A 22,411-nucleotide genomic window follows, 5' to 3' on the forward strand; every position below is an offset into this window, starting at 1 on the left:
ATGTCGGACCGATTAATCAGCCGGCCTCAATCAAAACATAAATTTGTAATTTCACAAGCAGTCCTCAGGTGAGCAATGCAACTTGTACACGGAATCATCCTGGATGTCATTATTCTCCACACAACCTAAAGTTACGATTTGTTTAAAAAAAAAAATAATTAAAAAATCATAGACCTACACAAACATGTTAAATTCAGTAACTGGTAGCACAAATTCATATGACAAGGATTAATGTCCTTATAACTTTATTAACTGCGCCACACAATGCATTCTGGGAACAATATATATGCAAAGCAGGTAGATTTAACACGTCCAGAACTCATACAGGCAAAGTGTTGCCGCGTACCATTTGCATTTGTGTTCTTATTATTTATTTATTTATTTATTTGGGGGGGGGGGGGGGGGGGTTACAATACGATTACAGTTGAGCTCCATAATTTAAGGCTGACCCACAAATAGTGAAAATCTGCGTATAATTGATGGCAATTGTTTTTAAGTTACATACCATTATTTTACCGATCGGGCCCACTCGGTAATATATTTTCCTCCATGTGGCCTCTGACCTAATATGATTTTGACACCCCTGATTTAGTCCATCGAGCAATACCAAAAAACAAAAAAAGAACTGGTGCTAATTTTGCTTGGTGTAAAAGTGGTGTGTCATCCCTGTGATTGACAGGCGATCAATCCAGGGTGCACCCCCCGCCTCTTGCTCTAAACTCACGTGGGCTGGTCTCCAGACCCCCGTGACCCCGAACAGGGAGAATCCTGATAGAAAATGGATGGCTGCTTGGAAAAGCACCGCTTCAAGTGGGTCACCGGTGCAGCAGCGGCGTGGAGCCTCTGAGCATCCATCACCTGCGCACCGCTCCATCTATCAATACTTGTGGGGATGGGGGGGGGGGGGGCGACGTACACTCCCTCGACCTCCATTTTTCGGCGAGGAGCCCTCCGTCCTCACCTTCACCGCCGTGCAGATGGAGACGATTCAGTCGAGCTCTACGTGGCGGCAGAGGGCAGGCGCGCCTCTCGCTGGCGTCGGCGGCGTGGCCGCCCGCCAGAGATTGATGGCGACGGCGAGCGAGAGAGAGCGAGCGCGACAAGATAGATGTGTAAATTATCACGCTGATGGAGGCAATGATGCAGTCCCGCCACCTTCTGTTTTCTCTCCTTCCCAGGAGGAGGCATGGAGGTGGAACCGGAGGGAGGGAGGTGGGGGGGGGGGGGGGACTCTTGGAGAGCACCATTTTTTTTTTTGTAGTTATGGGGCAGCAGCTGATTGGTCCCTGTGTCACCATCTGGAGGTGCATGTGCTATCAGAGCCCCCCCCCCAGTGACCCCCCTTGTCTGCCCTCTTGTGTCAGGAGGCCCTCACAGCCCGATTCCCATCTGGGTTCCTTGGCTGGACTGTAATAACAAATATGTCAGGGCTCGTCTTATGTACATGGGGTGGGGGTGCGGGTGCGGGTGCGGGTGCGGGTGGGGGTGGGGTCTAATCTCCTGTGATTACTCTGCTGCTTTCAAGTATTTACACAGTAAGGAGCACCTGTTCTCAGGCTGATCCTTTCCCAAACGACCAACAAAAGGTTCAAATTAAAAAATAAATGATATGCTGAGATACGGAAGGGGGGGGGGGGGGGGGCTTAACAAAAAGAAGGGAAAAAATGAATCTAATCTTCAGTGTGAATAAAACTCTCATATGACAGAAAATAATTGAGATACTACATATCAGCTCTATAAAGACTTTGAAATGCTGTTACGCCCACAAGGAAGAATAAAATATTTCATGTTCCTCAACTCTCCACTGTAACTATAAATTGTAACATTTTTATGATTTTTTTTATATAAAATTAGTATAAATTTGTCTCACAAGTGGATAACGTTATATCCTTAATAACGTGAAAGAAAGCAAAATAGAAATCTGCCAAATAACTTTCACATTGTTTATACGCCCTACGCACACTCTGACAGTGAGAGCGCCACTGCCGCCTACTGTAGTGGATGTGCAATTACACTTTATTCTTGTATGACAAAAAAAAAAAAAAACAGTCCTGTATTAAATTGGAATTGGGTAAGTTAAAAAAACAAAGTTGGGGAAAAAGACAAAAGTAGAGAAGTAAAGAAAAAAAAGATGAAGTTTAAATAAATTTTTAAAAAACAAATTTGTCTCACATGTGGATAACGTTATATCCTTAATAACTTGAAAGAAAGCAAAATAGAAATCTGCCAAATAACTTTCACATTGTTTGTACACCCTACGCACACTCTGACAGTGAGCGCCACTGCCGCCTACTGTAGTGGATGTGCAATTACACTTTATTCTTGTATGACAAAAAAAAAAAAACAGTCCTGTATTAAATTGGAATTGGGTAAGTTAAAAAAAAAAAAAAAGTAGAGAAGTAAAGAAAAAAAAAGATGAAGTTTAAAATTTTTAAAAAAAAAACAAATAACCGTGTAAAGTTTGTTTTCAAATAGACACTCAAGCAAATAAAATGACAAAGTGTTTTTACATCAAAACACATCATGAATAAAAGTGCATTTGAAAAAGTTGCAGATTCATTATCAAGTTTTCAAGTCAAAATGTCAAAAGTGTATGCGAGATAGCAAGAACTTAAAAACTGCACAAGATCCTTGCGTGCATCTTCAGGGGTGGGAGGGGAGGGAGGGGGGCTCAATGTGCACACCCTCCATTTTGGGTCCAAGCCGAGCAAGAGTAAACCTGACTGGACGGACGGATGGATGGAAAGAACGAGTGAGTGAAGGTTGGATGACGTTTGTGAGCTGCAGGATGTCATCTGGCGGCGGGAGAGGAGCGAGCGAGTGAGGGTGGCCGGGTGGAGCCCCCGCCCCCGCCCCCCAGCCCCTCCTCTTCCTCCTATGGGAACACACACACACACACACACACACACTTGTGTCCTAATGAGTTTGATAGTCTGCTGAGCTCTATAAATCACGCCATGCAAAACATTTCTCCTGGCTGAATAAAAGCATTTATCACCCTCTGTTTATTCACTCACTCTCACAAGATTGATTGGCTCACAGCAGCCTGCCGAGCAATCAGCCGTGCCCATACACCCCCCTCCCCCATTTCCTTGCCCCCCCCCCTCATTCTAAACATCACCCTCCCCCCCTTTTCACTCTTCTTCATCCTCATGCAGCCATTCATTTCAATTCTGTCTCCACAATGGGAAAACTTTGGAAGAGTTTTTTTTTTTTTGGGTGTGTGGACCATATCGACCTGTCTGTCACCAATTTTCATGGCACATGAATGCCCACACAAGTGGGAAAGGAGAGCCACAGTCATATCTAATTTTTCGTTTTTCTAAAAACGAAATTAATAAACTGTATATATAAAAAAAAATAATAATAATTAACCCCCAAAAATTCTTAGAAAACCCCCAATAAGCAATCAAAACACATTTTCCAAACTTGGAGAGAAAAATAAACATATATATATATATATATATATATATATATATATATATATATATATATATATATATATGAAAAAAACTAACACTAAAACTAAGAAAAATTAAACTGCAATGAAGCATTAAAAAAATGCTCTAAAAACGAATTGAAAAAAAAAAAAGTTTAAAAAAATTAAAATATAAAGACACTATAATGAAAACTGCTAAACAAATCTAGTCCTGACTTCTTTCTTTTTTTATGCAAACATCATCAGCACGCATTCATCTGTGTCGTGTTTGTATGTCCACAGTTGGCAAAGTTCGCAAAGAGTGGATGAGGGAGAGCATCTCCAGCGTGGGCCTGGGCATGCTGCAGTCGGTCAAGGACTACGTGGACCCCGCCAACGTCTTCGGAAACAGGAACCTCCTCTAGCCCCGCCCACTCAGACACGCGCGCGCGCACCGTTCACGCGGCCCCTCCAAAAAAATCATGCAAAGAGATTCTCGAATGTGAAAGGGACTCTCGTTGTTCTTCTTCGTCCTTCATGTGGTGCCATCATGTGTGTCCGCTCATCAAATGAGCCATAACAGGCAGTGACGCACGTCTCGGATACGACACATCAAGTCTGCTCGCTCCAACTCACTTCTGGGGAAAGTCAGTTGAGCATTTAGTCCATATCCTTGATAGACAGTGTGCTAGTACGCTCTTCGTTCTCACCAGTAACACAATTCAACTTGTTTTCCGCTACTAGTGCCACATTTGGCCTACTAGTACACCATTTTCTGACGTTGGAATGTAGTTGAGATACTTCATATCGAAGTCCATGTACTTTGTCATCACTAGTATGACAATTCAACGCACTAGTATAATGATGAGGGTGCACTAGTAGCTTTTCCACTACCAGTGCCACTTTTAGCCAACTAGTACAACCTCAAGATGTATATCCTACGAATCCATCTTAATTCATTCACTGCCATTGACAGCTAGAGACGTCAAAAATTCATTTGAATTATTTCTATTAGTTAAATTTTTTTTTTCCCACTTTTGTTAACAAGAGTATGAAAAACCTAGAATTTTTTGTTTTATTAGAACAGATATAACATTTGTGATTAATCGTGAGTTAACTAGTGAAGACATGCGATTAATTATGATAAAAAAAAATTAATCACCTGATGCCCCTAATTTTTTGGGTATATTTTCTTTAAAAAAAAAGAAGATTATGAAAAATAAAAAAATATATATATTAAAATGAATTTTTTATTTTTTTTTAGAAAACATTAAAGACTAGGGGCGTCAGGCGATTCAATTTTTTAATCATAATTAATCAAAACAAATTTTATATCTGTTCTAAATCTAGAATTTTTTTTTTCTAGGTTTTCATACTCTTGTTAACAAAAGTGTGTGGGGGGGGGGAAATAAACTAATAGAAATAGTTCAAATGATTTTTTTACGCCTATAGCCGTCAATGGCAATGAATGAGTTAAGGTTCGTGTACTAGCGTGCACTGGGCAAATGACTAGTGCATACTAGTATAATGGCCGACTCACAAGTAACGTTTTTCGTTTGTGTTACTAGTGAGGCAAAACTGCACTAGTTGACATTATGCATTATTAAAGCCACTAGTGAGGCATTCGATTGTTTTTGTTTTTTTTCTCTGTCTGAGTTATATGCCACTAGTAGCACAGTTATCAACTGGTGCACAGTTTTGACTCACTAGTAATGTAAACTTAGTGAAGACTAACTTACTAGTACACAGAGAACTTGAGGTGTATATGGACCAAATGTTTGTGGGGGGGGGGGGGCGTTCTAGTGGCTTTCCGTTGACGTGCTCATCTTGTTTGTACGTTACTGAAGCTCTTGTGCCTTTTGGAAAGCTTTTGTCTGCCTCTCACTCCAAATAATGTACTTGTATCCTTCCTGTTGATCTATTACCGAAGTCCTTCCCTTTGTGAAGCAACAATGACTGTGTGAAAATGTCGCACTGATGACCTGTTGCCATAAATGTGTATTTTTGTGTGTGTTTTTCAACTTTTCACAATTATGGATTACTTTGTGTTTTTGTACTCCCAAAATGTTTTACTGACTAACAAGTTTTTTTTTTTTAATTCTAAACTCATTTCCTGCCAGTACAGTCAAAATGGATCTTTGACGTCTATAGCCGTCAATGGCAGCCAATGCGTCAATAACGCTGACATGTTTGGCTCACCAAAGACTCCAAACTAGTTTTGAATCCAACCAATTTTTCCGTAGTTTGTAAGAGTTTCCAGTGAATTGCTTTGTGTTTCTTCAAATCGACAGTGACGATTTGTACTTTTTTGGAAGCAGCTTTAAAAAAACATTTTCTGATCGAAATGTTTGCCAAATCATTAGCTACGCATCCAATTCAAGGGGTGTCTCTTTTACAACGATAATGCTCATTAACATATTTGCGCATCCCGAGTTGGTGTATTTCACCGGAAAAATTGCGATTAAACTGCTAGCGCCATAATATTCTGTAAATCCTGTCACTATTATTATATTTGGATGTGTTTCAAGTGTGCAAGTGTACCTAATGTTGTGTCCAGTGGGTGGAAAGTTGACTATGAACATGACTGTCCTGACTGATGACTTTTTGTGTGTGCGTGTAATTTCCCTAGCAAATTGGATTGATTTCAAAACTGCTGCTTAACATGACCTCAATTAAATGTTTTTTTTTTCTGTTTTGTTCGCAAATGTGTGCTTTTGAATATTATATGGACTCCCTTTTTGCTATTCTGATAATACAATAACATTCAGTGTGTTTTGTCACCGCCCTTTGTGCAATAAATTCAACTAAAACAGCCATCCAGAGGATTTGTATTTATTACAAATTATATATATTTTGTATTTGGGAATTATTATGAATAGGGTTCACAGTGGAAGCCTGACAGCAGGCTATGCTGAGGGTGATCCAACCTCTTCCTGACAGGTTTTTCTTCCCTGCACAGCACATCGTCATTTGGGAATAATTTTCCGCCCACGCAGCCGCCCACACGCTGCCTACTGACGTCACAGCCAGCCGCAGCCATCAACAGCAGCAACGCGCAACCTTGGGCTCGTCACATGTCAGGTGCGCCTACTGCTGCTTTTAAGCCCCGTCGCTCCCACTTGATGCTTTTGTATGAATGTATGGAGCGTCCGTTTACATTTTTTGATGTCTTTTTGTGCGTGTGTGCTTTTCATTCATTACCACATTTCATTGAGACTTTTAGGGTGCAGGTACACTTTTGACCACAAGAGGGCAGCACGTCGCTGAGAAGCTGCTCGGAGTCTCACATCAACGAAGACAAATCCAGAAATAGCAGCATCATGTTTATTCAAAGTTGAGTAAAGAAAGTCAGAAACATTGCACATCAGCGTCATCATGCCCGGGCATTTTCTTTCATTTAACTAAGTCCAAAAAAACACAAAGAGAAGAAACACGTTACGTCCAAAAAGACAGGTTTACGGCAGGGAGACTGATAGAAAAATAGAACGCACAACTCATGCAGTACAATAGAAGACATGCATTTGTGTGGAAATCCGAGGTATTCGTTAAGTCTCCCGCGGTTGCTACATCCTCAGAGTTGTCTTTGAATGCAACACACAAGTCATTCAAGACATGCAACTTAAATGTTGTTCAATGAAAAACAGATTAGGAACCATGCCTGGCAATGTGCACAAGGTCACGTTTATAAAATGACAACAAAGTACAACACAATTCATAAGGCAAAAAAAAAAAAAGAGAAAAAAAAGTAAACTACTACTAAAGAGTAAATATTTGCTTGTGACCTTATGGGCACTTGAGTACTACTACTAAAGGTGAGTCAGTCCATACAGTCAGAGTCATCCGTGGACGTGAAGTGAGGAGGAAAAAAGGCCAAATGTCTGAGAAATAAATTCAACTTTAAGAATCATTCCGCGAGATTAAATGGCTTACTTGAGCAGGAATACATAGCAACTTCATCAAGGCACATTGTGTGTCTGTGTGAATATTTCCATAAGTTTATGGGGGAAGATTGGGTCTAGACTTTACAGTTAGGTCCAGAAGTATTTGGACAGTTTTTTTCACCCAAAGATTTTGCCTTTATACACCATCATCATAAATCATAAATGTCATGATTAATTGACAAGATCATTTAGTCTTTGTCGATATGAAACATTCTAGTGTGATACAACCAGTGCTCAATAGAGGACGCTAGTGCGCCGCCCCACTACTGGCGGCAGGTCACCACGTCTAGGACTAAAAAATTAAATACAAATATTAACTAAGTGGAAATGTTTCCAAATATATGTACACGTATTTTAAATGAATCGGATGAATGGCATATGTACATTTAAAGGTATACTTGACTCATTTAGCCAGTTTCAGCAGTAAGAGGTGACGTCACAAGTCAAAATGGCGGTCTCAACTCCGCTCATTGAAACGCATTGGACTTTGGATCGTTGTCATTGGATTTGTGATGATTAGTTTGATTTCAAAATGTGATGGTTTTCATGCTAGTCACAGGCTAACCTGCATGTTTGGAATTGTCAATAATTGTCAATAATTAATGTAATAACGTCCTGATTTTTAATGTACAATTAATACCTTTAAAAAACACATTTTTCCACCTGCTGTCGGCTGAAGATGACATCACGGGTGATTGGGACACGGGTGTGCCGTGATTGGTCGTTACCTGTTTCCTGAGCACCTGTGATGTTATTTTTTAAACACAAACACAAATTAAACACAAAATATTTATTTTACTGCTGAAAATGGCTAAAGGAGTCAAGCATCCCTTTTAAACAATTTGGGTCAAAGTTTGGTTTCATCACTGGATTACATTTTTAAACCATTTGCAGGGTAAGACCAGCCCCGCCCACAACATAAAAAAAAAATGCTCTGACTTCATAACCCAACTGTTGGTATAAGCTGTTGAGCTTTACCACTATTGGGTTGGAATAGAACTGCTATCTAGGATTCACAATTTTTGTTTTTGGCACTGCCAATTACTACTTTCCTATTGATTTGCCGCCATTTCGCAGTATTTTAAGGTGTTACAAGTGTTGCATGCTATATATGGTTGTTTATGGAAAATAGACTTGTGGTGGTTAATGGCAAAATTATTTATAAAAAAGAAAAAAATACATCACAGGTGCCATTTCCAGTGTGGATGTAAAAGGAAGCCATGCATTTTTCATGGGGAATCTTTCAAACAAGGCACAGGAGGGGAAAGAAGTCGAGCAAGCACGGCCGCTCCGGCGACGCTTCGCCGTCCTACGGCCACACCAAAATCCAAAGTTCTGTGACAGCACTTGAACGCAACACGCTCCTCGGGAGCCTACGTATGTACACATTTACAAAAAAAACATCCGTCACAAAGGCGCCACTTCTCCGATATCCGCGCCGCGCCATGTTGCGCAACGGCCACACGACAGAAATCAGCCACGCTGACGCCGTTCATCTGCGGCCACCCTGACAACCTTCACAAACCTCCGAGAGCTTTTCCGCTCTTCTCAGAGGAGCAAAAAGGTCCGAGGACCCTCGCATTCCCTGCACAAGTCGCAGGCTATAAGAAGAAGTGAGACGTCAAATTAAAGTCTTGCTAACCCAGCGATGTCGAGGCCGCGCGGTCGGCGCTCCCGCTGCAGCCCGTCTTGGGCGCCGTGCAGCCGACGGGCTCCGAGGGGCTCGCCGGGGCGGAGACGCTGTGCTCGTGTTGTCGCTTGTTGTTAAGCTCCTCCCATTTGGACCTGTTGGCTTGGATCATGTCCAGCATGGGCTTGAGTTTTGGATTTAACTTGACTAGAGTCTAAAGAGAGAAGAGAAAAGTAGGACAACAACCAAACAAAAACTCACAAAACCAACTCTCCCTGTCCTTTCTCTGTCGTTTGAGGCAGCTGAGCCCCCTACTCCAGGTTGCCATAGAAACAGCATAGTATTGAACTGCGCCAACTTCTTCCTAGACATTCATCACACTCATAATGTACATGCACAGTCTACAGCTTCTCCTCGTTAGGATTGTGGGTAAAAGGAGTTTTTTTTTTTGTCCAATCAGATTTCAGCATCTGTCCATGTCGCTCTAATCTGCACAGGGTCTTCAGAATCAGGAGTGTTGGTTGATGTCATTTAAACTGGAGTATATTAGCAGTGGGACTGATTTCAAATCTGCTGAGCTCAATAAGGAAGAAAAAAAATCCCGTCCTCTGATTGGTTGATCAGAGAAAAAAGCTGTTCCAGCCAGTTTCAACGACCAAAAATGGTCTATAACAGTCATTTCATAATCAGAATCTCTGGTGAATTTGATACATTAGACAAAAATGTTTTTGTCATTTTTGTTGCTACTTTACTGATGACTTGATTTAAAGTAATTAAGTTAGATTACAAGTTACTTTAGTAGTCACTGGGCCTTTCAGCAAATGACGACAAGCGCACTTAACAAAAAAATGACAACTGTCAAAACTTTATTGAAATTGCATTTTTAACAGCAATTATTAAGGATAAAGTTTTAATTAAAAAAAATATAATACTTTTTTACCGAACATTCAGTAAATGTCTACTTGTTTTTATTAGTTTAAATTTTTTTTTAAAATCCTTTCTGGACTTAACATAAATTCATAAAGGCAGTCAAATGATTGAGGATAAAGTTTTAATTAAAAATGAAAGACATTCTCACTGAACATCCTGTAATTTTCAACTTGTTTATTTTTGTTAGTTTTCTTCTTTCTTTTTTTTTACAGCCTTTTTTGACTTCACATAAATTCATAAAAGGCAGTCAAATGTTAACACAGTAGTTAATGGTAGAACTTAACATGTATAATGTAACTCCAAACATTCAGGGACCTCTGACTCCGACATTAATTAATCAGAGCTCTGCTTCACACAACCTATTTGGACTTTATAAGCTTGAAGGTAGCGTGCTGAGACGACACATTTTTAAAATTAACTCATTAACTGCCATTGACGGCTATAGACGTCAAAAATTCATTTGAACTATTGCTATTAGTTTAGCTTTTTTTCCCACTTTTGTTAACAAGAGTATGAAAACCTAGGGGAAAAAATTACATTTAGAACAGATATAAGATTTATGATTAATCGTGAGTTAACTATTGAAGTCATGCGATTAATTACAATTAAAAAAAACTATATTGTCTGACGCCCCTAATTTTTTAATAATTTTTCTTTTTTTAATTAGAAGCATCAGGTGATTAAAAAATTTTTTTAAATTGTAATTAATCACATGACTTCACTAGTTAACTCAAGAGTAAACACACATTTTTGCATCTGTTCTAAACGTACAAAAAAAATGTTCTAGGTTTTCATACTCTTGTTAACAAAAGTGGGAAAAAAATCGAAACTAATAGAAATAGTTCAAATGAATGTTTGACGTCTATAGCCGTCAATGGCAGTGAATGAGTTAAATTTGATGGGGTTTTTTTTGTTTGTTTTTTTAGCTCGATAACACTTTGTCAACAGTACCTTAATATTTTAGCTGACACAAAGTCAACAAAGGAACTCTTTTTAAATCTTGAAAATGTGGGATTTTAATCATTGTTTCCTTTTTTTCCCACTTCTATGTTTATCCACGTTTATTTATGATGTGCCTGTTGGTTAGTAAAATGCTGTGTTTTAACTCCTTATTTTTTTTTTCCCCAAATGAGCTTTGTTGCGTGCGCTATTCATTTAAAGGCCCCGGTTCCCAAACACACACGATTCTCCCTCGTTCATACCCACCATGGAGTGTTTGTGTCACTATTCCTCATAGGAAGTGTGAGAGAGAAGAGCAGGACGGTTACATAAAGGGCGGATTAATATTCCATGGAGCATCAAGACAGCACCATGAGAACGAGATATACAAGATGGAAGAAAAGAGACCTTGCGACCACTGCCTCCCCGCCGCCTCACATTTGCCTCTGTTCTCCCCCCCACCCCCCGACCCGAGTCTAATTGGCGTGATAGTGAGCTCCATATCTGCATCCCCCGCGCAGGTAACGCTACTGCACGTCTACTTTTTGATGCTTTGAACACAACGCGCTGGATTGTGCGCCCTAATTGAGAATATGGGACGACGGGCATGATTGGTGTTGTCCAGCCGTGATGTCTTGGCGCGCGCCTCGTCTTGCCTCACTCTCGCTTTCGCCCTCGGTCGCCCACGCAGCGGGAGGGGGGGGCGGCCGCCTGGCTCATTGACGTCATTGGCTAACGCGCATTTTCTCACAGGCCGCTCAAAGAGACGGCAGCCCCCACTCGCAACGGTACAGTACAGAACAGTAAATGACAGGAACAATGATATGGAAAGACGCATGAGCGTGAATTCAATGTGCTAGTACGTTCCTAGCTCTCATTAGTAGGACGACTTCAGCCGGCAAGTATCGTGCTCCAATGGCGCCGTTTGAAGATTTATACGATATCCTCGATATCTGGTTTGTGGACCATGTTACTAGTACGGTCTTTGTTCTCACTAGTAAGACAATCCAGCACACAAGTTGAACATCGTTTAATTTATTCACTGCCATATATTCATCAAAAAAAGATGATAAAAAATTAGGAGCGAGAGGCGATTTTTTATTTTTTTAATTGTAATTAATCACATGACTTCACTAGTTAACTCGCGATTAATCACAAATGTTATATCTGTTCTAAATAAACAATACAAAAAAAATCTAGGTTTTCATACTGTTGTAAACAAAAGTGGATTTTTTTTTTTAAACTAATAGAAATAGTTCAAATGAATTTTTGACGTTTATAGCCGTCAACGGCAGTGAATGAATAAAAAAAAGAGAAGAAAATATAAAAAATTTGGGGCGTCAGGCGATTAAAGATTTAATTGTAATTAATCGCATGACTTCATTAGTTAACTCGCGATTAATCACAAATGTTATATCTGTTCTAAATAAACAATACAAAAAAATCTAGGTTTTCATACTCTTGTAAACAAACGTGGAAAACAATGTTAAATACAAATAGTTCAAATGAATTTTTGATGTTTATAGCCGTCAATGGCAGTGAATGAGTTAAAACCTTTGTTTCTGCCTTTTTTGCTATCATTTTTCCGACATCTTTGGCAGTTTTGTGGACATTTTATGGTAATATTTGAGATTTCTTCTTTTCTTTTTGGACATTTTCTTTTAAAACTTTTTGAAGATTTTCTTTTTGCCTTTTTTTTTTAATTATTTATTTTTAATTATTATTATTATTATTAATTTTTTTTTTTTTACTTTTTGGGACACTCCAAAGACATTTTATGGTCATTTTCTGCCTTCTTTTGTTTCTGGACATTTTATGGTTACTTTTTGAACATTTTCGTTTTGCCTTTTTTCAATTTTTATTTTTATTTTTTTTAAATTTAATTGTTTACTCTTGTGGCAACTCCAAAGACATTTTATGGTCATTTTCGGCCTTCTTTTGTTATTGAACATTTTCTTTTCTGCTTTTTTATGTTTTTGTTTTTTTAAATACATTCCCTGACTTTTTTGTGGCAATTTTGTGTACATTAAATGGTAATTTTCTGCTTTTCCTTTCCCCTTTTGGATATTTTATGGTCACTTTTTTTTAGACATTTTTTATTTATTTTTTAAACTTTCCCAACTACATTTGGACTCTCACATTTTTTGAATATTCAATTGTTCATTTAAAAAAATCTAAATCATTCATTCATTTTAAACAATATTTTATCTAAATTCCTACATTTTTAACCAAATATGTAAACAATAATTTATCTAAATATAATAATTATACTAATGTCTACTATTTATTTATGTATTAATTTTTTATATTTTTTTAGAGATCCACAGGAAGCGACAGAAGAGACATATGTGGCTCCAGAGCCGCAGGTTGCAGACCCCCAGACTGTCCTAAACAGATGCTATGCTAATTCCCCCCCACCACCCCGTGACATGTAATTGTTCCCTGTGTGTAAGGGTCCAGTCATAATTTGCCATTCCTCCAATTGCTACGAGAAGATTACCTCATAAAGCGGCGCACAAATTCCATCAATCCACTCCAATTGAAGACCTGGCAGCTCGTCTTTTCTGTTTCGGTCAAAGATGGCCTGAAACACAAAACAGAGGAGTGAGTCGATTAGTTCCAGTACCGCCGCGTGGACTAAAAAGCGACGGTCCATGTTGCTTTACGGCAACAAATCATTTCTCATTTTCTCTCCCACCTCTTCCTTCTGCAGCGTTTTAATAAGAGGCTTCACAGCGGCTGCGCTTCAGAGATAGCTGCAGAAGTGAATATTTTATTTCCATCACCCACGCATTCAACTGTACAAGTTTACCATAAAGAGCTCGGCAGGGGGTGGCGCCGTATTAAAGCGCAGGCAATATGGCCGGGCTTGATTAGTCATTGTGCTTAATTGCACATGCATGACAAGCTGCTGTTGGAAGTGGAACGTCGAAACCGCTTGAAACAAAAGTGAGCACACCCCAAAGGGAAAATGCCATGCAAAAAATTTGGGGGAGACTATTTATGTAAAATATTGAGTGGTGTAGTAACTTTTTGTGAGATATTGCATCACGGAGATGTTCTTATCCACTCACCGAAGGCGTGAGCTTCAACTCGGATCGCTCCCTGTCGCCCTGCTCGAAGAACTCGCTGGTCACTAACTCCGCCACCTGGAGCAAGGATACAATGATGGATAGAAACACATTCTGACCCACGGATCAAACAGGCGAGCCTGAATTGCTCACCTTGCGGGATATTTCCCAAGGTTTGGTGACGGCGCCGAGATCACACGCCGTCATCATCATGGATCTCAGAGAAAAAAGGACGGTATGTGTTATTATTATTATTATTAGACTTTTTTTTTTCTTTTCATGCAATTTCACCTGCACATGTCTCTGTGGGCCTTCACGTTCCAGTTATACTCCCCTTTGTTCACCAGTTCAAAGAAAGTGCTTCTGTTCCTGAAGTGGGGAGAAGTTGCAGGTGTAATACACACAAGATACACCAGGGGGCGTTGTCAACCAAACTAAGTCAGGACAGGTTGAAAACTCGGTCAGCGGAATAGAAGGAATGGTCTCTCCTCTACAACCACCAGTTTTATTATTTAAAATCTGTTGATGTGGAAACATACTCAAAGTAAAGAGTGAGATCGGTGGCCAGAATTGACTGCTTGAGCAGCTGCATGAGGATGCTGTACTCGCTGGACGAGAGGTTGGAGAAGATGTTGTGACCCTGGGAAGGCACAGACGCAATTTATAAATCATACACGAGAAAAGAAATATATATATATATATATGTTTGTTTTTTTATATACAGTTAAGCTGGCAGATAGAAACCTGAGCCTTTGAAATAGCCACACTGTTCATTTATATGCTAATAAGACAGCTCTGGTTCAACAACATTATCAAGAGAAACCATTAGGATATTCAAAGAAAACATTCGTCAGCGTTGTCGTGATAATGAAGGCGACCGACTATAAGCTTCTGCTGCTCCCTCAAAACATCTTTAATTACAACTTCACAAAAAAAGCAAGTCACTTGCTAAAGTGTCTCTCTCTCAGCCAATTAGCGTTAAATCTATCACTCGGGTAATTGCTTTGATTTAAGGGCAGCTTGAGCTATTTGTTTACTCGCTTCACATGTTATTACAGAAGCCACATGTTTGCCTTCAGGCTCAAAGGACATGAAATCCTTTCATATTTGTAAATAAGTAGGCTGGAAAAATAAACGACAGATGCAACCATATACTTTGCTTGGGCATTTCAATGCTGCTTGCTCATCACGATGATCATTATTATTATTATCATTGCTTATTTGGTTACATTATGTTAAACATTACACTTCATCTTACAGAATTGTGCCATGTTTAGGCCACATGAAGTGTGAATGGAACAAAATATGGAGTTGGTTGCACCTGGTTTTGGAATATGGCCACCATTGGCCACCACGTAGCTCCGCCCCTTTGAATCTAAAAAACTGTGTTGGGACAACAGGGGAGGCTAAATTTGCACTGCCCCGATCAAACAAACCTAGTGCAGCCAAGAAAAGGATGTTTTAAGAGAGGGTTAAAAAAACAAAACACACACACCAGTAAATACACTTGTATGCAGCATTGTGCAATCATCGACTTGAGAAGATCCGGAGCGCTGCATTGCACCACATTCAAAACAACAACAAAGAAACAGAGGGACATTTCACCTCGCTTTGCAGGATCATGACAGCGTGGTTGAAGTGGTGGTGCTCAAGAGTAGCCGAGGTCCCGTAAAGCAGAGCGAGAGCCGAGCCTGTCCTGGCACATACGCGCGCACACACACACAATAAAATATCATCAAATCCCAACATTACTTTTGCAGTGTCTAAAATGGCGGCAAAACTATAACAAATGCAAGAAGTTGAAAAATTAAGTAAAGTAGTAACAGAGGACAAGTCATTAGGTTTCAGTCTGCCGACAGCAGGGGTCAGCAACCGTTCCTGTCAAACGAGCCATTTTAGGCCAGAACAAAATAACCAAAAATCGATCTGGAGCCGTCAAACATTTGAAAATTGTGATGAACGAAACAGTGCGTTAGTGTTAGTATAAAGCCCAAGAGCAAATTAGAGATGAAAATGTGCAGCATCCATTTTTATTCTACCTGTTGTCATATCTTAATTTTTATTTAATTTTCAAAACATTTTTGGCAATTTTGTGGACATTTAATGGTCATTTTTCAGGATTTCTCCTTTTGTTTTTGGACATTTATAGTTACTTTTTTAATATTTTCTTTTCTGTCTTTTTTTTTAATATTAAACTCTACTGACATTTTTGTTGTTATTTTGTGTACATTTTATGGTAATTTTCAGAATTTCTTCTTATGTTTTTGGACATTTATAGTTACTTTTTTAATATTTTCTTTTCTGTCTTTTTTTAATTTATTTTTTTTAAGAACTTTTCTGACATTTTTGTTGTTGATGCTATTTTGTGTGCATTTGATAGTAATTTTCAGAATTTCTTCTTATGTTTTTGGACATTTTATAGTTACTTTTTGAATGATTCTTTCGGCTTTTTTAAAATTCAATTCTCTGACATTTTTGCCAATTTTGTGGACATTTAATGGTAATTTTTAACATTTATAGTTACTTTTTAAATATTTTCTTTTCTGTCTTATTTATTTATTTATTTTTAACTTTTCTGACCTTTTTGTTGTTGCTATTTTGTGTTCATTTTATGGTCATTTTTCAGAATTTCTTCTTATGTTTTTGGGCATTTTATAGTCTTTTTTTTTTTAATTCAATTCTCTGACATTTTTGGCAAATTCATAGACATTTCATGGTCATTTACTGCTTTTTTACTTCTTTTTTGGACATTTTATGGTTACTATTTAAAATTTTTTAGGTAATTTTAAAACTTTTTCATCTCTTTTTCTGGCAACTTACAAATTCGGACTCTGACATTTTCTGAATATTTAATTACGGATTCATAAAAAAAATCATTAATTCATATCAATAACATTTTATTTAAAAAAATTAATTGAATATTTACATTTTTTTTGGGAGCTCCACAGGGAGCCACAGGGCAGGGACTAAAGAGCCCCATGTGGCTCCAGAGCCACAGGTTGCAGACCCCTGGTCTACACTCACAATATAGAAACCTAAAGCAATTTAGCACATATGTCACCTGCTCATTGAAATGTCCTCGACACTTACGTAAGACTTACACAACTTGCCACTTGACTCTTTTTTGCTGATCTGCTGACTGCCGCAGGTGGCGAAACACTCGAAACTGCGCGTAGGAGGATGCGCGTTCATCACAGCAAGTCTGAAAGACACTTACTTTGCCTGGAAGGCGTTGTTGGTGCCCCGGTGATCCAAGTCGTGACACACGCAACCCACGATGAGCGCTAAGATCTCCACTTCTGTCAGAGTCTCCTGGAAGCCGGCCGTCTGATTGGATGAGGCGAAAACAAACCCAAACAAGCACACTCAGCGATTCTTACGCTCGTATTTGTGCGAGCTGTGAGAAGGACATTGAGTAGGAAAACCAACTAAAAAATGGATCATTGGAACACCGTGGTAAAGACCCAATAGCGATTCTTATTGCAAGACAGATTTAGAAGCTGTCATTTTCAAGTTAAATCAGCACTTTTTGTTGCTCATTGAAATTTTTTAATTAAATGAACTACACTTTTTGTGCTCGTTGCACACCTTTCATACTAGCCAGATTTAATTAGTACAATTAATGGGTAATTAAAAGTGGAAGGTCAAAGGAATACAAGAAAAAAATGAAAGAACGTTAACTCATTCACTGCCATTGACGTCAAAAATTCATTTGAACTATTTCTATTAGTTTAACATTTTTTCCACTTTTGTTAACAAGAGTATGAAAACCTAGATTTTTTATTATTGTACATTTAGAACAGATATAAAATGTATGATTAATCGTGAGTTAATTATTGAAGTCATGCGATTTATTACAATTAATGTTTTGATTCTCCTGACGCGATTAAAGAAAAGATAAGATTATTAAAAATTAGGAGCGTCAGGGGATTAAATTGTTTTAATCATAATGAATTGAATTCATTGAACTTCATATTCATGCTATTAACTCATTCACTGTTTCTATTAATTTTCCACTTTTTCCACTTTTGTTAATAAGAGTATGAAAACCTAAAAAAATATGTTTTTTTGTACATTTAGAACAGATAAAAAAATTGTGATTAATTGTGAGTTAATTATTGAAATCATGTGATTAATTACAATTGAAATTTTTAATCGCCTGACGCCCCTAATTTTTAATGATCTTTTCTTTTTTAAATCGCGTCAGGCGATTAAAATTGTCAATTGTAATTAATCGCATGACTTCACGAGTTAACTCACGATTAATCACAAATTTTATATCTGTTCTAAATGTACAATAAAAACATTCTAGGTTTTCATACTATTATTAACAAAAATGGAAAAAAATGTTAAACCACTAGAAATAGTTAAAATGAATATTTGACGTCTATAACCGTCAATGGCAGTGAATGGGTTAACTATAGATAGAAAAAGTAGGTAGCAGGAAGATCACTGAGGTTCGTTCATAGACTGCATCTACCAATATCCATAAAGATGTCCAACTGCAACATTCAAAAATACAAATACAAAAAAAAACTACTGTGAAATTACACAAATTTGAATGTTAAATACACATATTTTACTCTGCTACATTATAAATTCCAGTATATATAAAATATTCATGGCCTATTACTATTCATGTCTCAATTCACAAGCAGAGCTCCGATGTTGATCAATAATAAACTAATTACATTTTTCTTCTATCAACGCCCAACATCAGCAGGTTTCCATTTACTCACTTGTTCCCAGGAGAATTTTGTACAAAATGTCAATGACTGTAATTATTGGAAAATTAAACCTTTAAAAAATAATAATAATAATAATCAATACATGTTATGAAAACATGATGTCCATACCCGATTTGCTTTGAAATTATACTGTACACAATATCGTCATCTCAATGCAACTTTTCTAGCATATGAGCTAAAAATAGAATAATGTAAAAAAAATACTGTCCTCGTGCGCGTTCCCATTTGTTCCTATTCCAACAATTTAGCGGTTATGCTCGATTTAACTTTAAATGACGAGCGTCTTCTCCTTACCGTGAGCATGGCAAACATGCACTGGCACACATTGAAGGCGTGTCTCCAGTTGTGGTACAGAACCATCCGGTAGTTTTTCCTCACAGTCAGCAGCCACCGGCACAATGTCTGGAGGGAGGTACGAAGCGCGGCGGGTTCGGGGTGGGGGGGGGATCACAGAACATTGCAGGGGAAGATAAGTGAGGATTTGGGTAGTGGTGCGCCCCGCATTTACCTGGGCCTTTAACGGGGGCTTACCTGACTTAATCCACCTCTTAAGACCACCACTATGAGGTCATGCTTATAGAAGAGATCGGTACCATAAAAAAGCTGTCAAAATTAGAACTCTGGTGATTAATTTGAATTCTTTAGAGCATTAAAAAAAATATCTCAGTTTTATTTACTTCCTGTTATGGCCTGTAACCAAACGTAGCCAGTGGCGCGAAGATGGACAAATACAGACTTTAGAAAGTTTTACTTTCCGTTTTACTTACTAGACGTTATGAGAGAATCCTATGAGAAAAAAAGATGGCCATTTTGATCGTAACAGCTTTATTAAACTTATTATATTTAACAGAAGTATTCTATTCAAAGATCAAAGAAAGCGTTGATTCTACTTTCTATTTGATGATTTTACATTCATTCCAAGATTTTACTCAGATAAGTGTCAATAAGTTACAAGAAAAAACTAGAAGCAGAAGTAGACAAATGTGATCAATTGCGATTAATCGTGATTAATTAGTTTTATAAAATGTAATCGCTTGACAGCACTAATATTTACGTTTAACTCATTCACTGCCATTGACGGCTATAGACGTCAAAAATTCATTTGAACTATTTCTATCAGTTTAAAAAAAAATCTCACTTTTGTTAACAAGAGTATGAAAACCTAGATTTTTTTTATTGTACTATTAGAACAGATATAAAATGTGTCATTAATCGTGAGTTAACTATTGCGAAACACATCTTTGGCAGTTATTAAACAGCATTATTTATTCAATTTATTTATTAATTTATTAAAAATTGTAATCGCCTGACGCGACTTAAAGATTATTAAAAATTCGGGTCGTCAGGCGCAATTTTTTTTTTATTGTAATTAATCGCATGACTTCACTAGTTAACTCACAATTAATCACAAATTTTATATTTGTTCTAAATGTACAATAAAAAAAAAATAATTCATACTCTTGCTAACAAAAGTAGAACAAATTTTAAACTAATAGAAATAGTTCAAATTATTTTTTGACGTCTATAGCCGTCAATGGCAGTGAATGAGTTAAAAATACTAACAAAATAACGCTGTTTAATAACTGCCACGGATGTGTTTCGCTAGTTGAACTTGGCTCGCTCTGACCGACCAGTCGGGGAACAAAAAATGGTTCAGTGGGCCAGCTGACAAATTTGAAATCTGCTTGGTTAAAGAAACGCTCCCGTTGCTAATAAAGTTTACAGTACGTTAGATCAAGGAGAAATACTGATGAATGGATTTGACATGGCAGAACACAGAGGCTAAAATCTAATTGGACAAATAAATGAATAAATAAATAAAAATCCAACATCAAACTGGAAGCAGTGCAGCCAAGAGGAACATTATGAACTGAACAAAATAGACTGCTGGGACTAAATTAAAACAATTTCATATTATGTATGTTTTCAATGTAGGTCAGTGCTTCGAATATTGTTGAGTCCAGCAGAAAAGGCCTCGCTGTCCCATCGTCATGAAAAGTGTTGAAGACGATTACGTGCGTCCTCACCTCATAGTCAATCTTAAACTTGGGAACCATTCCCAGCTCCATGAACATCCTCAGCGCGGCCGTTATCATGGCGTCAACGTCCAGGGAGAAATCGTCAAACGAGAGCTTGTCAATTCCCAGCTCGCACACCAGGGGGATGTTGCCGGCCTGCGGCGTGGAAGAGGCACGGAGGAAATGAGTTTAGGAGACTGCCGAGGTCACAGGATGCGTTGAGGGCTCACATTAATGAGGGAGCCCTAAAACCAGATTGCGTTGTTTACAGCTGATTACATGCAAAATGCGACATCATTAGTCAAGCATTTCACATAAACGATCACAGTTAAGCATATTCATAGTGAAGTGTGGTCTAATAAGAGCTTCCTTAGCTCTGCTCACTATTTACAGTCATTTACAGCAATTCTGCTTAACCAGCACATCATTTTAGTAAATCAAAGTTGTCCTGCACACATTTATCATGGTTGGAGTGCATATATGTGTGCGTATCCCCTTCATCCCCCACCCCCGATGTTTGGCACTAAGGTGTATCTTGACCTCTCTCTTAATTTGCAGCTTCAGGTTTTTGCAAATGTCAGCCAGGTTTATTTACTGACGCCACTGGCTCTCGCAGATAAGCGTGCTCAATAAAGATCCATAAGTAGAGCAGTTATGAAAGAAGGGGGGGGGGGGGGGCTTGCGGTGGAGGCTGCGGCTGGGGGTGGGGGTGATGATGCACATTGCTGAAGAGATCACACAGGCGCACGAGGGGGGTATACTTATTTATTTTAAGATCGGTTGCTATTTTGCTGTAATAGTCACATGGGAAAATCTTTCACTTGGAAGTACGGGAAAATAGGTCATTTATATTTCAGAAATGTCAAACCAATTAAAAATGTATTTTCAGTTTTATGAAGAATAAATATAACAATTGGCAACGGACTGTTATTACCCGTTTTAAATATTACAACTAGTTTATTGTCATTGTAGAAATCTGTGTTATATATGTACTGTACATAGTCTGTGTGCTAATACAGGAAGTGATAAGGAAGTCAATAAATCCTTCTCTCGTCTATGTAATTAATGAGAGATTAGCATCTAATGAGAAATAATAATAAAAAATCATTGCATTGTCATTTAAAGAGTTGTTAAGTTGACATACGTAAACAACAAATAGGCATCAGAAAAATCTTAGCTTTAAGCAGCTATCAGATTGGCATTCAATTGAAGGGTAGTGTTGACATACGCTGTCTAAATTTAGAGTACAGTGTTGCTGTGAGAAATGAGTGATCCTACTTATGAGTTTTTCCAGATGCAAGTCATCGTTCGGATGATTTTGCTTTAACTTGAGTCGCGCACACATCAGAAGGAACTGCAATTATTGAATTATGATGCAATTTTTTTTATCGTAATTAACTCATTCACTGCCATTGACGGCTATTGACGTCAACAATTCATTTGAACTATTTCTATTAGTTTAACATTTTTTTCCACTTTTGTTAAGAGTATGAAAACATAGATTTTTTTTATTGTATTAGAACAGATATAAAATTTGTGATCGTGAGTTAACTAGTAAAGTCATGCGATTAATTACGATAAAATATATATATTTTTTTTTTTTAAAGAAAAGATTATATAAAAATTAGGGGCATCAGGTGATCAAAATTTGTAATCGTAATTAATCGCATGACTTCAATAGTTAACTCACAATTAATCACAAATTTTATATCTCTT

The 22,411-nt window shown here is 38.0% G+C and overlaps 2 protein-coding genes and 1 long non-coding RNA gene across 3 annotated transcripts in view; 2 read left to right on the plus strand and 1 right to left on the minus strand.

Moving 5' to 3' along the window:
• agps (alkylglycerone phosphate synthase) overlaps nt 1-6,234 on the plus strand; it is a 28,504-nt gene extending 22,270 nt beyond the window's left edge. Inside the window, exon 20 of the mRNA XM_077580589.1 lies at nt 3,722-6,234. Within this exon, the coding sequence (XP_077436715.1) occupies nt 3,722-3,843 (122 nt within the window). The 3' untranslated portion in view covers nt 3,844-6,234. The remainder of the gene's footprint in view (nt 1-3,721) is intronic.
• A 494-nt stretch (nt 6,235-6,728) lies between these two features.
• pde11a (phosphodiesterase 11a) overlaps nt 6,729-22,411 on the minus strand; it is a 35,788-nt gene continuing 20,105 nt past the window's right edge. The window contains exons 11-20 of the mRNA XM_077580205.1: nt 20,705-20,851; nt 18,972-19,079; nt 17,147-17,256; nt 15,535-15,625; nt 14,469-14,569; nt 14,221-14,298; nt 14,083-14,146; nt 13,933-14,007; nt 13,359-13,442; nt 6,729-9,203 (exon numbers count right to left, since the gene is read on the minus strand). Coding sequence (XP_077436331.1) covers nt 8,997-9,203; nt 13,359-13,442; nt 13,933-14,007; nt 14,083-14,146; nt 14,221-14,298; nt 14,469-14,569; nt 15,535-15,625; nt 17,147-17,256; nt 18,972-19,079; nt 20,705-20,851 — 1,065 coding nt within the window. The 3' untranslated portion in view covers nt 6,729-8,996. The remainder of the gene's footprint in view (nt 9,204-13,358; nt 13,443-13,932; nt 14,008-14,082; nt 14,147-14,220; nt 14,299-14,468; nt 14,570-15,534; nt 15,626-17,146; nt 17,257-18,971; nt 19,080-20,704; nt 20,852-22,411) is intronic.
• Nucleotides 13,251-17,501, plus strand: LOC144060543 (uncharacterized). Its single transcript, XR_013295940.1, has 2 exons — nt 13,251-14,164; nt 17,078-17,501. It is a non-coding gene; the product is annotated as an uncharacterized LOC144060543 (long non-coding RNA).

The sequence above is a fragment of the Vanacampus margaritifer genome, chromosome 11 (assembly GCF_051991255.1).
Source record: "Vanacampus margaritifer isolate UIUO_Vmar chromosome 11, RoL_Vmar_1.0, whole genome shotgun sequence".
NCBI lineage: Eukaryota > Metazoa > Chordata > Actinopteri > Syngnathiformes > Syngnathidae > Vanacampus > Vanacampus margaritifer.